The following is a 14,765-nucleotide window of genomic DNA, read 5'->3' as shown; positions in this document are numbered from 1 at the left end:
CTCCCTCCCCCTCTCACTCTGCTTATGTTCCCTCTCTCACTCTCTCTCTCCCGATCAAATCAATAAATAATATCTTTTTTTAAAGATTTTATTTATTTATTTGATAGAGATCACAGGTAGGCAGAGAGGCAGGCAGAGGGCGGGTGGGGGAGCAGTCTCCCCCCGCTAAGCACAGAGCCCAATGCGGGGCTCCATCCCAGGACCCTGAGATCATGACCTGAGCCAAAGGCAGAGGCTTAACCCACTGAGGCACCCAGGTGCCCAATAAATAATATCTTTTTTAAAAAGATATTATTTATTTATTTGATTGAGAGAGAAAGCACGAGCAAGGGAAGGGACAGAGGGAGAAGCAGACTCCCCACTGAGCAGGGAGCCCAACTCGGGGCTCCATCCCAGGACCCTGGGATTATGACCTGAGCCAAAGGCAGATGCTTAACTGACTGAGCCACCCAGGTGCGCCTGTTTATTTTATTACTTGATCTGTTTAAATGTATAATCATCACGAGCTATAAAAAGGAGTCAACTACGACGTTAGAGAGAACAGTTCTCACACGGTTGCCTTTACTTCTGATACCAGTTACAAATCTGAGGGGAGGTTCCCCAACCAACCTTAGTTTCAGTTATTCACTGGGAGTCACAGAACTCGTGGAAAGCTGCTACACTCACAGTTAGAGGTTACCGCAGAGAGAGGATACAGACTTCATTCAACCAGGGGAGGAGGCGTGCAGGATGGATGCTGGAGGGACCTGAAGATCCCAAGCTTTCAGGAAACTTCTCCCTGCGGAGCTGGAGGGCCATATGCCCTCCCAACCTGATGTGTCCCCAGTGGAGTATTGCCTCCCAGGGACATGCACTAGAGCCTTCGTGTCCATAGAGTTTTTTTTTTTTTTTTTTTTTTTTTTAAATTGGAGCTCAATTGCATACCATCCATGTGGCTACCCTCTGTCCCCAGCCCCTCCCGGATGTCGGGATAAATACCCTCAATCACGTGTTCCTCTGATCCTGCCTGGCCCAGAGCCCCCATCCTAATAAATCACGATGTTAGGCTGTCTGGTGGCCACACCCTCCACGCAAACCAACGTACTCCTATCCGACAGGACGCCCCAGAGGCCAGCACTGTCTTGGAGTTAGGTTAATCCCGCACGGCATACCAGCCAGTCCACTGCACCATGCAAGAATGGGAACCCAGGGGCATGCAGCAGACACACCAAGATCTTCGTCTTATTTCTGCCCTGTAGGCAAGTTCCTTACACCCTGAGTCCGAGCGCCCTTGTCTTTGCCACGCACAATCGTACGCCGGGTGTTACGTCTTGAAAGGACCGCTTTTCCTGCACAAGGAAAGCCTCGGTGACTTCTGTGATACCTGCTTTGCCTTGGGGAGGCTGGGTCCCAGGAGGTCTCGGGGCCTTTGTAGTCAAGAGGTCTGAAAAATGGTACAGTATCCTAGAGACCAGAAAACAACCAGAGGAGAGAAACCAACATTTACTATCTTGGAGGAGGGCCTCTTCAGGGGACGGATTCCCCTTTCATCCAGCCACATCAAGGGCAGTAATGCTGAGAACCACCCCCACCCCCCAACACCCCGAAGGCCTCGGGGCCAGCAAGGCATTTTTCTAACGTGATGGAGACTTTTACATTCTCTGTTCGTAAACTTGGACCATCTGATCTCTCAGAGATCTGGGCCCTGGTGGCCGGTAGCTCTCAGCCTCCCGTAGCTGCTGCTGGTGTGCTGCTCTGTGGCATGTAGCAAAGCTGAGGAGAGTGTGTGCAAGGAGACAGCTGGCAGCCTTCCTGTGGGATGTGGAAAGAAGATTCTGCATTTCTCCACCAGGCCTTTTGGGAATTACTCATCCAAGAAGTATTGTGGAAAAGCAGGCAGAGCGGAACAAGGGACCCGGACACTTACCCTTGACCGGGAAATGCTTGTAACTGGAGTTTAGCACCCCTTTCTGCTCGCTCTGCTGGTCTGTGCTGACTGGTTTGCATGCTCTTTGGTGGGACTGGGGGGCCTCTGCTTTGGGAACTGTTATCATCCTATGGACCGACTGAAGAAAGAAAATAAATTCTCAGATGCCCACGACTTTCTCTTTTATGTAAATCACAGGTGTGTGGGGTGGGGGGGACCACCCAGGTGTTTGAAAGGATTGACAGTTTGAAGGTAACCGTATTCATTTTAGCGCAGAACCAGGAGTGATGAGCCGCAGATGGAGGCAAGAGAGAACCGGGAATTGGCAAGAACGCGTTTGCCAAATTAAAATTACGATGGCTACTATTTCACTGAGTGTGCACAGGATGCCAGGAGCTATGTGTGTGTCCGTTTAATTGGCCGAGATGTTAATTACAACGTGACACATGGTTGATGAAACACTTGCCTCCCTAAACGGGGCATGTGTGTCATTTAAGATTAAAATGACATTGAAGGAGAAACTATATTACATAGGCAGTTAGAGGTGAAGGCAGGTTCAGAACCTGTACCCTGCCCACCCATCGCTTATTCCTGTTATTATGCTCTGTCCCCCTTCTCATTAGTATAATCATAATATTGTATGTATCAATCAGTATTCAGATTATTTGATGTTATATGTATAATATTCCCTCTCATCTGTATTTGTATAAAAATGTTAATATTTACCCTAATAGTGCAACTATGCCACATGAACTCCGTAGGGAGATGTACCCGTGTCGTGCTAAGAACATTGAATTGAGAGTCAAAAAATGACAGATCCTCTGTCCTCCCAACCCAGGCTCTGTGTTCCTGTGGTCAGTTCTTTGCACCTGTCGCAGGGGGCCCAGGGATGGGGCCCTGAGGGCACCACTGCCCTCAGAGCAGTTCCCTCTAGGGCAAGGTGAGACCCACGGAGTGTAGGGTGCTGGAACGTGCCCGCGCCACCAACTCTTCCCCGTCTCCAACTGGAGTGGCGAATACAGGGAGATTTGGGTGTCCCGGGGGGAGCACGTCGGGCACCCACGGACACTGGAAAGCAGAAAGGTATTTGCTTGTGCTCTGAGCCAGAGAAGGTCTCGACAAGAAAGGCATTTCCAGCTTTTTTTAAAAACTCAAACCCCGCTGGACAGTCCATTTGGGACCGGTTTCAGTCCAGATGGTTATCCCTCCAAGTGATTATTTTTCCATCGTGAGCCTTTCCAGGAATTCCAGCACGGGCAGGCTGCCAGGGGACACTGGCTCCCCAGATGCTGCAGTGACCGTCCACGTGAGCTTACTTCCAGGGATAGCACAGCCCAGCTGCAGGCTTGGCCCCATCCCGCCTCTTTCCTGCATCCTGTCCCCCAGCGCCCACGAACGCGGGGGACCCCATCCACGTGACCCATCTCCTCGACCCACAGAGAATGTCCCCGTCTTCACGGTCGTTGTGTTGGCTAGGAGCCGTAACGGCAGAAGCCAGGAAGCAGAGTCAAGTTTCGCCCAGACTTGGTGAAGGCTGTCTCTCCGTGGGGTTCACAGGAGTAGCAAAGAGAGGAGCCCCCCTGAGGGTGAGGGACACAGTGGTATTGCTTCTCCTTGCCAGGCAGAGGATTGCAGCAGCAGCAGAACAGGGCAGCCGTCCAGCTGGAGGACTCGCCTCCGACCTCTTCACTCAGGCTTTCAATCAAAAAATGACTCCCAGTCTCCAGGTGCGACGCCCGGCTAGGCAGCACCCCGATGGGACTGTGCTCTTAGGAGCAGATTCATACCTTCTAATCACTGCAGTGTGTTTAGTGCCCCTACCTGAGGCCACAGCATTCTACAGATGAGGGGCACCTGGGGGGCTCTGTCGGCTGAACATCCAGCCATCCAGCTCTTGGCTTTGGTTCAGGTCATGATCTCATGTTCTCTCGGGCACGATCTACTAAGATCCGGATCAGAATTGGGTGGGTAGCATTGAGCTGGATGATGTTGGGGATCCCCGGCTCACTTACCTGTGAGGTGACAAAATCTGGTTTCTAGTCACCCCAGCCCATGACCTTGAATACCACGTTGGCCACAGTCCATGATTAGCGCTGGCTCCAAGTTCCTTGGCTACCTTTCCGCACTTACCTCAGTGCAGCCTGGCTCTTTTGCACGTGCAAGAAAAGGACTTTTGCCATTGGGCTGCCATCTCCCCTGGTGCGTCCTGCTCCAGCAGTCCACCCAGCATCATGGCTGGAAAGAACAAGAAAGTTGTTTCTTAGTCTCAAAGTCCTTGCGATGAAAAAATATAAAAGGAGGTGACCTGAGCACCTGGGCAGGACAAGCGGTCCACCCCACCTGTGTGGGACCCTCAGCTAGAGCCTCCAAACTTGGTCTTGGTGCTTGGGGGGTGACACAGAGCACCCAACTCAGCCCATTCTGAGCAGTTCTGATTACTCTCTGATTTTTACTGTGTGTACTCATGTAATGTGGGGCTCCGGTCTGTTTTCCCGCCTTCCAGGGAGAGCCCTTTACAGACCTGAGCAATAAATACACCTACAGTCTGGCTTCTCTTGCACTTCCCCAGACCATACATTCTCCGTTGGCCCCTCCGTTCCTTGACTGGCTTGTGTCCAGACCTCTTGCTAACCCGATCGTCCCTCCCGGACCCACCCCACCATGTCCTGACCCCTTGGACCGTGGCTTTACCAACAAACGATGTTGCACTTTTCATCCTTTATTTTGAACACGGCGCATCTATTGGTGAAGCTGGTAATTACTCCAGTCTTTCAGGCCCCCTACCAAATCGTTGGTTCCTATTAAACGGATGGTGGAATGCAAGGTTCCTGGGCTCCGTCTTTTGAGCCAGTCATAAGCCAGATTCCTCCAGCCCCTGCTATCAAATGTATTGAGCTATTGAAACCGACTGCAGGCATTTACTTTACTCTCATGAATCTTAATTTTCTTGGTTTTGTGCCATCACTTCCAGCTTCTGGGGATATATAGGACCCCCCCCCCCCCACTATCTCAGAGTAGAGCATTCCTACGAAAACTCTTGTACACCGAAATGACATTAAATGAAGAAGCAGTTATCATTAATTTACATGGAGAAGGTTTTAGCGTTCCCAGGCCCCCAAAATAACCCCTCTTAGGCTTTTCTGATACCTCAGGACACATCTTGCTAACAGATGCACGAAATAAATCCAGATAAAGCCCAGATGCTGCAAAACAGGGTTCGAACTCTGGAGGCTCACTGCGGAGATGCTGGGTGTAGTTCCCAGGAAAGGCGCGTGGTGGCGCCACTCTCACTGCTCAGGGTGTGCGCGGCTTCCCCGCCCCTCCCTGCAAAACAGATGCTGAAGGCTACCTTTGCTTTTAGCCTTTTTCAAAGGAGCAAAATCCTCTTTGGATTTCTTTTGGTTTTCAAAAGCAAGTGCTAATGCATGTCTTTAGCAAAGGCAAAGTGTGTACCACAAACTTTCAAAAAGTGGAGGATCCGTGTATTTGAATATTAATTGCAATAATAAAGGCTCTCCTCCAGCTTTCTCTTACCTCGATGACACCAAAAACGCTAATAAAATGTTGAACAGAATAGAACTAAAAATAGAGTTCTTGCATGCCATTCGCTCCATGCAGACGCTGAACACTTAAGGCCCACAGTATGTAGTAGAAATGAAGTCAGTAGTTGACGAATGAATGGGCGATCCACTTCCCTTGGGGTGTGCTTGTCCAATCAACTGTGAAGGCATCTAACGGTGCTGCCATCCAGCGCATCTTTCTCCATCCTGGAAGCCCCACGGATGATGGGGTTAGGCCGACTTTTCCTTTCTTTTTTACGATTTCATTCATTTATTTGACAGAGAGAGAGAGATCACAAATAGGCAGAGAGAGGGGGAGGCAGGCTCCCTGATGAGCAGAGAGCCCGATGCGGGGATCGATCCCAGGACCCTGAGATCATGACCTGAGCCGAAGGCAGAGGCTTAACCCCCTCAGCCACCCAGGAGCCCCTAGGCTCACTTTTCATATTTAACCTAAACAAAGTCCTCTGCAGGGCACGACTCGAACCTTCCAGCTTAGTAGTAGACTGAAACAGAAAGGAAGATCAGCACGTTCCGTACTTGGAGAACCCTTGCCGTGCCCTGGTGACCTTGCCTGCCAGGGCCAGATGTTCTGTCTCCTGAATGCTCATCCAGTTTTTCTGGAACTGGCCCAGCCTCGTCATTCTGCAGCTCTTCCTCTTTAACTCGGAAACCGTGCCTCTGTGGGATCCACTCAAACTGAGAAACTCGCACCATGGGGTGTGCTCGGCAGAGCAACCCCAGTTTACTGCCATGACCTTGGGGTGCACTTTTAGGACTGTATGTAGCAAGTTCTAAGGAGTGGCTTCCACTCAAAGCAGTTCATTGTTATTTACAAGACTAAGAGTCAGTGGGGACACATTCCCACATCTGCCAGCTCAAAGGCATCTCGTTTTCCTATCATTTCTGAAAGAGCGTAAATCCATGGTCGTGGGGGAATTTTGTTGAATTTATAGCAGAGATGGAAGCGTGGGGCTTCTTTTGTTGAATTTTGTTTTTCTTCTTGGAGATGATTAAGTCATGTATAAAATTGATGATAGCAGCTTTTTTAAAGCGTGCTTCCCTATATTTTTTGGAGGCACAAAGAACCAGAAGAAAAGGAGCATTCGCTACTTAGAACTATACTGAGTCTAAGTGACCCCAAAATAACCCCCTGGATAGTCCCTAAATATTAGCTGCCCATCTCCAAGGCCCCATCCACTTGTGTGTTTGCATAGGCTGCACTCAGTTTTGTTTCTCAGAAACTACCCCATCAGAAAGAGAGGCTAGAGATGTTTAATTTGTTTAGGAGCTGATGATTAGAAAATTTACTCTCATACCTGAGGTTCTGAAACCTTTCTGTGCCTATGAATCATCTGGGGATCTTGTTAAAATGCAGATCCGAAATCAGGAGGGCTGGGTGAGGCCTGAGATGCTGCATTTCTAGAGCGGCTGGGGGCCGTGGGGATGCGGGGTGGGGACTGGCACTGGTGGTCTGAGGACAGCACTTTGGAGAGCTAGGGCCCCTGAGCTAAATCATAAAATTCTGAGAGAGATAAAAATGTAGACGTAAAGACACTTAAGATGAGTGCATTCAGAACAGAAATTCTCAGGCAAACCATCTGTAAGTTTGCCTTAATTCACCCAGTATCTTCTTAATGATAATGTTTGCACAATGGGTCTGCATGTGCGGTTCTTTGGTAGCTTAGCATCTATAAAATAGCGTGTGGCCCCATGTTTGGAAGAAATCTTTCCATTGTGCATCCAGAAGTGAGCATTCCAGGGGTCCGGGTGAGCCACGGGTGTGTTTCAGCCCCAAGAAGGTAAATTAAGGACACCATTAGGTGTCCATTAGGAAGTTAGGAAATGAGGAAGCCATTTGCTACAGCTAGAAAGAGACCGTGAAAGCAAAATTCCTATTCTCCTTTTTTCTTCTTCTCTTTTTTTGTATCTCTTTTCCTCTCCCTTCCTTTTCCCCCTTACGTGCTCCTCCACCTTCAAAATACACCTCTCCTTTCAGTGCCTTGAACAACCAGTCCCGCAGCCTTCCAGGGACTTGGTGGCAAACTGTGGCGCCCTCTGGTGGTCCTCTGAAAATACAGCGACTCAATCCCTCCCCTCCCAGTGCTTCTCCCTGATGGGAGACTGAGATAGTACAGAGCCGGTGAGCATAGAGAAAGGACACATGACCCGAGAATTAGAGAGCCCCCGTCTCCTCCAAGCTGCACTGGTAAGTGGTCCTTCTACATGGAGCAGGAGGATAGATTGGACTTTTTCTCAGTCTGGCCCTAGGTGTTCCAGCGCCTGAGTTTATCTCTGGATCCTGGATTTATCATTAGTATTATCTGGAAAAGATGTTCATCAATGGATGGCTTTTCAGAAGAATAAATTTGAATCTGGGCATTACGGCCAATAGGTCTTAGTGGTCCATTAGCAGAAGACCAGCCTTGGAGGCTCTAACAGAGACCTTGAGGGCTAGCTAAGCCAGTGTGTCTCAAATAAGCACTATAAATAAACCAGGGCACTACTGAGAACCCAGTCAGCATTCCTTTTCAGATTCACTAAAGCTGGGTTCTTTAAAAAGTACCTTCAGAGGGGTTTTCTAGTTTTGTATATTGTGCATTTGGTTGTACAAGCAATTTTACATTTGCATTGCTAATGGACCTCTTCTGAATGTGTTTGACATTTTGCTTGGCTTTGAAAGGACTTTTATGCTGCTGCTTTTTCTTGCCTCGAGCTGCCTTGGGCTAATTAACCTATTCCCTTACTGGCTGGGCCTACTATATGCAAATGTTCTCATTTTGGATTCTGACATATCACTCTTGTATGAACATCCCTAATGAAATCCTGTGGGGTTTTATTGGAGCAGTGCTGACGTGGAACCAGCAGGGGGCGCAGGGAATGGTTTGCTTTGAGCAGATCTCCTAAATGACTTTTTTTTGCTAGTTGGTCTGGGAATGTGGGAGCTTATACAATTGTTTCTTAAGTGACTCTTGAAATCTAAAGATAAAAGATCATTGTCAGTACATTTTAAGCAGCCAGAAGGGGCCACTGATTTTTTTTACAATTCTGTAGTTTAATTTTGTTCTGTCATTATTTTGAAAATAGCACTGGGACGCCTGGGTGGCCCAGTTGGTTAAGCCTCCGACTCTTGATTTCAGCTCGGGTCAGGATCTCAGGGTGGTGAGATCGAGCCCTGTGGCAGGCTCCGCCCTCAGTGGGGAGTCTGCTTGAGGCTTCTGTCTCCTTCTCGGCCCCTCACCCTGCTCACGCACGCGTGCACTCTCCCTCTTTCTCTAAAATATATAAATAAGTCTCTAAAAAATAGTACTTACCACTATACAAAAAAAAAAAAAAAAAGAGAGAGAGAGAGAGAAAACAGCACTGTCATCCTGATTGATTTGCAAATACTGTGTGTAAATTATGTGCTGCACTGTTTATAAAAGAAGGCTGCACAGAACAGTTATTTTGGACTTCTAAAAGCCCTAGTTCGGGAGGGCAAATAATTGACATTACTCTTTCAACACAGTTATTTCTCCAGCATTAACATCCTAGATCTCTTCCCCTTTTTTTGTTTCCATTCCAATCTTTATTTTTTTTAAGATTTTAATTATTTATTTGAGACAAAGATGGAAAAAGAGAGAGCACGAGTGGTAGGGAGGAGGCAGAGGGAGAAGCAGACCTCCCACTGAGCAGGGAGCCCGATGTGGGACTCGATCCCAGGGCCCCAGGATCATGACCTGAGCCAAAGGCAGACTGAGCCAGCCAGGTGCCCCTCCATCCCAGTCTCTGAAGTGCCTCTCTTGTCCTCTGACAAATCCTCTTGGTACTGAAATGAGCTTTGACATTGAGAAGCCAGATTTATATACTTCCGCCTCATATATACCTGGGTCACTAGCATTAAGGATGGGGACTTCCTTTGGTGCCATCTCCCCTTTCGTGGTGATGTTTCGTGATGATGCTGGAGCACGAGCAGCAAGGATCACTAAATCACGGACCAAAACAAAAGTTGCAGATTAGGGTGGGGGAGTGGAGCTCCCCAGGAAAGATGGGGGAGAAGTTGGTGCAGGCAGAGGAGAGGAAGGAGTTACAGTCGGGATGTCACTATCGCATGGGGTGTTGACAAAGATCAGGTACCACAACAAGCTAGCTTGTTGTGTTTGCTTTAAAATCAGATTGTAAAAATAGAGCATCTGGGTAGGGGAGATGCTAAAACCCTCCAGGGCCTGGAATTCCCAAAGCCTAATGCCCATGCCATGGCTTCCCAGGATCCCAGCACATAGGGGTGGTCCTGTCTGCAGCTATTCCTAGAGGGGGCACTCACACCTGCTGCTGGCTAGCCCTCTTGGTGCCGTGGATGCCAGTGGGCATCCATGTGCAGTGGTCGCTGAGAGACTGAGATGTGTGTCCATAACACCTGGCTCCTGGGCCACTATTGATTTATAGATCAGGGTTAAGCCCATGGGTCTGATTGATCTGAAAGAGGTTTCATCTCTTGGGTTAATGGTGGGCTGGCCCTTTCCAAGGAGAAGGAGAGGAGGTCAGTGTGAAGAGAAAACTCAGAGACTACCTGGAAATAAATAAATAAAGGAAGGAAGGAAGGATGGATGGATGTGAAAGACCCTTCAATCCATCCACCCTCTTAGTGCGTTCATAGTCTTGTTTTTAACCATAACCATATTCAGTTTTTAACTGTCTCGCAGATTTCTTTTGGCTTTCTGTTACCATATGAGTAGCTGTACTGGGAATTCTTTGGAAACTTGTAGAGCACAAGATTATTTTTGGCTCCCTCTGCTGAGTTGGCATGTGTATTGTGTGTGTGTGTGTGTGTGTGTGTGTGTGTGTGTGTGTGTTAGGGAACAGGGAATGGTTGTAGATCGAGTATGGACCCAGAGTTAGGCAGAACCTTTGAGGAGTAGCTCCAGTAGATGAGGCTTCAGACCTTATGCCCGGAGACCGCTCGGGACCCCCACTCCTCACTGCTCCTTCCCAGCCCGTGCATAGGAGGCTGACTCTCCCTGATGTCACCCCTCCCTGTGGGCTTCATTTGATTTTCCGGCAAAGGAACGAAGAGGTGAGGAAGGGACCAGTGTTTCTGAAAAGGAAATTTAAGAAATAAACCATCTACCCTCTAAGAAAAAAATGTTAAAAAGGGAGAGAGGGTATGTTGAGAAACAGGTCTTAGGAAATGCAGACAGTCTTAGGGGAGTGGTTAATGCCATAAAAAGGAATCTGCTGTGGGGCACCTGGCTGACTAGGTCAGTTCAGCATCTGACTCTTGATTTCAGGGTCAAGAGTTCAAGCCCAGTGTTGGTCTCCACGCTGGGCTGAAGCCTACTTTTTTAAAAATTTTAAAAAATTAAAAGAAGCAACATCTGCTTTAAGGTTTTGTCTCCCCTGGGATGTTCCTCATCTTCCTGACCTGCTGTCTAGCACAGGGAGTGTTTTATGTGCTTTCAGGTTGGGGCTCTCATCAGGTTTGGGGAATTCATTCTGAAGCCGGAGGCCTAGTCTCAGTCTGATATTTTGATTTCCTTTTCTCTCTTCCCCTTGTCCCCACCCTCTTCCTTTTTCCCAGATTCCAGAGCTGCTGCGGGCCGATCGCACCCACGGGGAGATGATTCCTCATGAAGAGCCTGGATCCCCTACAGAAATCAAATGTGACTTTCCATGTATCAGACTAAAACCAGAGCCAGCCAGACAGTGAAACAGTCACCGTGGAGGGGGGACGGCGAAAAATGAAATCCAACCAAGAGCGGAGCAACGAATGCCTGCCTCCCAAGAAGCGCGAGATCCCCGCCACCAGCCGGCCTTCCGAGGAGAAGGCCGTCCCGCCGCCGAGCGACAACCACCGGGCGGAGGCCGTGGCATGGCTCCCGGGCAACCCCGGGGGCCGCGCCCATGGGGGCGGCCGGCACGGCCCGCCAGGGACTTCCGTGGAGCTGGGTTTACAACAGGGAATAGGTTTACACAAAGCGCTGTCCACGGGGCTGGACTACTCCCCGCCCAGCGCGCCCAGGTCTGTCCCGGCGACCAGCACGCTGCCCGCGGCGTACCCTCCCCCGCAGTCGGGGACGCCCGTGTCCCCCGTGCAGTACGCCCACCTGCCACACACCTTCCAGTTCATCGGGTCCTCCCAGTACAGTGGGCCCTACACCGGGTTCATCCCTTCACAGCTGATCTCCCCGACGGCCAGCCCCGTCACCAGTGCCGTGGCCTCTGCCGCGGGGGCCACCACTCCATCCCAGCGCTCCCAGCTGGAGGCCTATTCCACTCTGCTGGCCAACATGGGCAGTCTGAGCCAAGCCTCAGGACACAAGGCTGAGCAGCAGCAGCAGCAGCACCTGGGCAGGACGCCGGGGCTCATCACCCCGGGGTCCCCTCCACCCACCCCGCAGAACCAGTACGTCCACATCTCCAGCTCTCCGCAGAGCGCCGGGCGCACGGCCTCCCCTCCGGCCATCCCCGTCCACCTCCACCCGCACCAGACGATGATCCCACACACGCTCACCCTGGGGCCCTCCCCCCAGGTCGTAGTGCAATACACCGACTCCGGCAGCCACTTCGTGCCCCGCGAGGCCGCCAAGAAAGCCGAGAGCGGCCGGCTGCAGCAGACCATGCAGGCCAAGGAGCTCCTGAACGGGGAGGTGGAGAAGGGCCGGAGGTACGGGGCCCCCAGCTCGGCCGACCTGGGCCTGGTGAAGGCCGGCAAGTCCCTTCCTCACCCGTACGAGTCCAGGCACGTGGTGGTCCACCCCAGCGCCGCCGACTACGGCGGCCGGGACTCCTCGGGGGTCCGGGCCTCTGTGATGGTCCTGCCCACCAGCAACACCCCCGCCACCGACCTAGAGGTGCAGCAGGTGGCGCACCGGGAGGCTTCCCCCTCCACCCTCAACGACAAAAGCGGCCTGCACCTGGGGAAGCCCGCGCACCGGTCCTACGCGCTGTCCCCCCAACAGGCTCTGGGCCCCGAAGGCGTGAAGGCCGCCGCCGTGGCCACGCTGTCCCCCCACACGGTCATCCAGACCCCGCACAGCGCTTCAGAGCCCCTCCCGGTGGGACTGCCAGCCACCGCCTTCTACGCGGGGACGCAGGCGCCGGTCATCGGCTACCTGAGCGGCCAGCAGCAAGCGATCACGTACGCCGGCAGCCTGCCCCAGCACCTGGTGATCCCCGGCACGCAGCCGCTGCTCATCCCGGTGGGCAGCGCGGATGTGGAGGGCTCGGGAGCGGCCCCCGCGATAGCCACGTCGTCGCCGCAGTTCGCGGCCATGCCTCACACGTTCGTCACCACCACCCTTCCCAAGAGCGAGAACTTCAGCCCGGAGGCCCTGGTCACGCAGGCCGCCTACCCCGCCATGGTGCAGGCCCAGATCCACCTGCCGGTGGTGCAGTCGGTGGCGTCCCCCGCCGCGGCACCCCCCACGCTGCCCCCCTACTTCATGAAAGGCTCCATCATCCAGCTGGCCAACGGGGAGCTGAAGAAGGTGGAGGACCTGAAGACGGAAGACTTCATCCAGAGCGCGGAGATCAGCAGCGATCTGAAGATCGACTCCAGCACGGTGGAGAGGATCGAGGACAGCCACCACCCGGGCGTCGCTGTGATCCAGTTTGCCGTCGGGGAGCACCGAGCACAGGTAATGCTCACCGGCCCCGCCCTCGCCCAGGTCGGGGCACCCACCATGCCACCATCACCTTCTCCTGGCCAGAGTGTCTTCTAAGAGGCAGACCGGAATGTGCGATGGGGAGAATTAGGGTTTTCTATCCAGACTGTAGACCCACCCTCTTTCCCAGCGGGGTTCTGGGAGAGGGGCTTAACCCCAGTGCCCCAAGGCATCTGCTGTTTGTAATGAATTCACTTCCCTGCTCCTGTAGACTGAAGCTGGTAAGGGACCGTCCTCCGTAGGAGTCAGAAAATCACCACTCAAGACATATATATAGATTTTTATTCTATGGTTTAAAATAATTCTAATAATTCTGTGGTATAGAATATTCTCTATTTCATTCTATGGTTTAGATGAGGAACCCTGATGGAGAAACGCTGCAGGGCTCAGGGCCCTTCTTGGGGTCATTGTGCCCTTTTTACCTGTCAGGAAAGAGACCGTGCTGGTCAGGTGGGCACATTAGATGCAACAGTCACCATGTCCCGTTCCAACATGTGTGTTTCAAAATGTAAATGCTGTTATCATTTAGGGGTTGTAAGGCCCACTGAGGAGAACACAGCTGCCATTGAAAAGGTAGCCTTTTATACTCAGATCACAAAAAGACGGGGCGTACCAAGCAGGGCCGCACAGGGAAGCACCGGGGTCACTCAGGAGACAGAGGGAACCAGGAGGGAATATGGCCAGGAGCCTGTATGGTGGTTTCCAGGGGAAGGACTGAGCGACCTGGGGTAATCAGGCTGAGGATTGACTGTCATGAACAATTTCTCGGGAGCTCTGAGGATCTAGGGGCTGCCCCTGGGTGTCTGGTACCTGGGCATGGGGTGATGAGGACAGATGGACAGTGGCCCAGAGGGGAGAGCCCAGTGGAGGAGAGGGGCTGCGTGTTTGGTGTGCATGTGATGCTAGCCCCAAAAGGGGCAGTCCCTCCAGGCAGCAAGGCTCCAAGATGTCAAAGCATCAGAATGTAGAAAATCAGGGGCATGGTCAACATCGTCTGGACATCCCAGGTGATCTGTGCATGTAGTCAATAGGAACCCCAAAGGATAAGATGGAGTCAAGGTCAGTTATGTTAAAGCCTGGAAGTATTATTAACTCTGTTAATTTCCACAATCACCCTCGGTCCTCTCTTTTACAGTCTGTTAAATCACTTGAATACTTCTATTCCCCAGCTCCTTTGTAGAAAACAGCACTTTCCCCGTCCAGGTGGCTTGGAGACAAACAGGTTTGGCCTTCCCGGCCATCAGGCCCTGAATTCCGCTGTCCTGGGAATGTTTGCATGGAGGACTTTGAAAAACCCCCAAGTGACGGCACCTCCTTCAGCTTTGAGTTGAGAACGGTCAGGCTGTAGCTGATGTTTGGGAAAACGAAACAGAAGAAAAACCAGTTTAATGGTTTGAACTGTTTGAGTACATTTTTAAGAGATCAAGTTTCAGGGAAGGGGGGATTTCGCAGCTTTTTCCAGAAGTGCTTGTGAATGACCAGATGTGGGGTCTTACACAATGTCAGAGGGCCAGCACTGCCAGAGCTCTTGGCCTCCAAAGATGTCTTTTTTTCCAGTGCAGGGTCACCATAGGCTTACAGTCTTTGGTAAGATCCAAGAAAGATGTCTCAAAGTTCAGATTTTTTTTTTTTTTTTAAAGATTTTATTTATTTATT

General features: G+C 51.3%; 1 protein-coding gene across 10 annotated transcripts in view; it reads left to right on the top strand.

Moving 5' to 3' along the window:
* ATXN1 (ataxin 1) overlaps positions 1-14,765 on the top strand; it is a 408,360-nt gene that overhangs the window by 372,374 nt on the left and 21,221 nt on the right. For all 10 annotated transcript variants that reach the window (XM_059179401.1, XM_059179406.1, XM_059179402.1 and 7 more), the window contains one exon: positions 11,024-13,082. In XM_059179401.1, the coding sequence (XP_059035384.1) occupies positions 11,184-13,082 (1,899 nt within the window). In that variant the 5' untranslated portion in view covers positions 11,024-11,183. The remainder of the gene's footprint in view (positions 1-11,023; positions 13,083-14,765) is intronic.

Source organism: Mustela lutreola, chromosome 6 (assembly GCF_030435805.1).
Source record: "Mustela lutreola isolate mMusLut2 chromosome 6, mMusLut2.pri, whole genome shotgun sequence".
Classification (NCBI taxonomy): domain Eukaryota; kingdom Metazoa; phylum Chordata; class Mammalia; order Carnivora; family Mustelidae; genus Mustela; species Mustela lutreola.
This window is presented reverse-complemented; position numbering and strand designations above follow the sequence as displayed.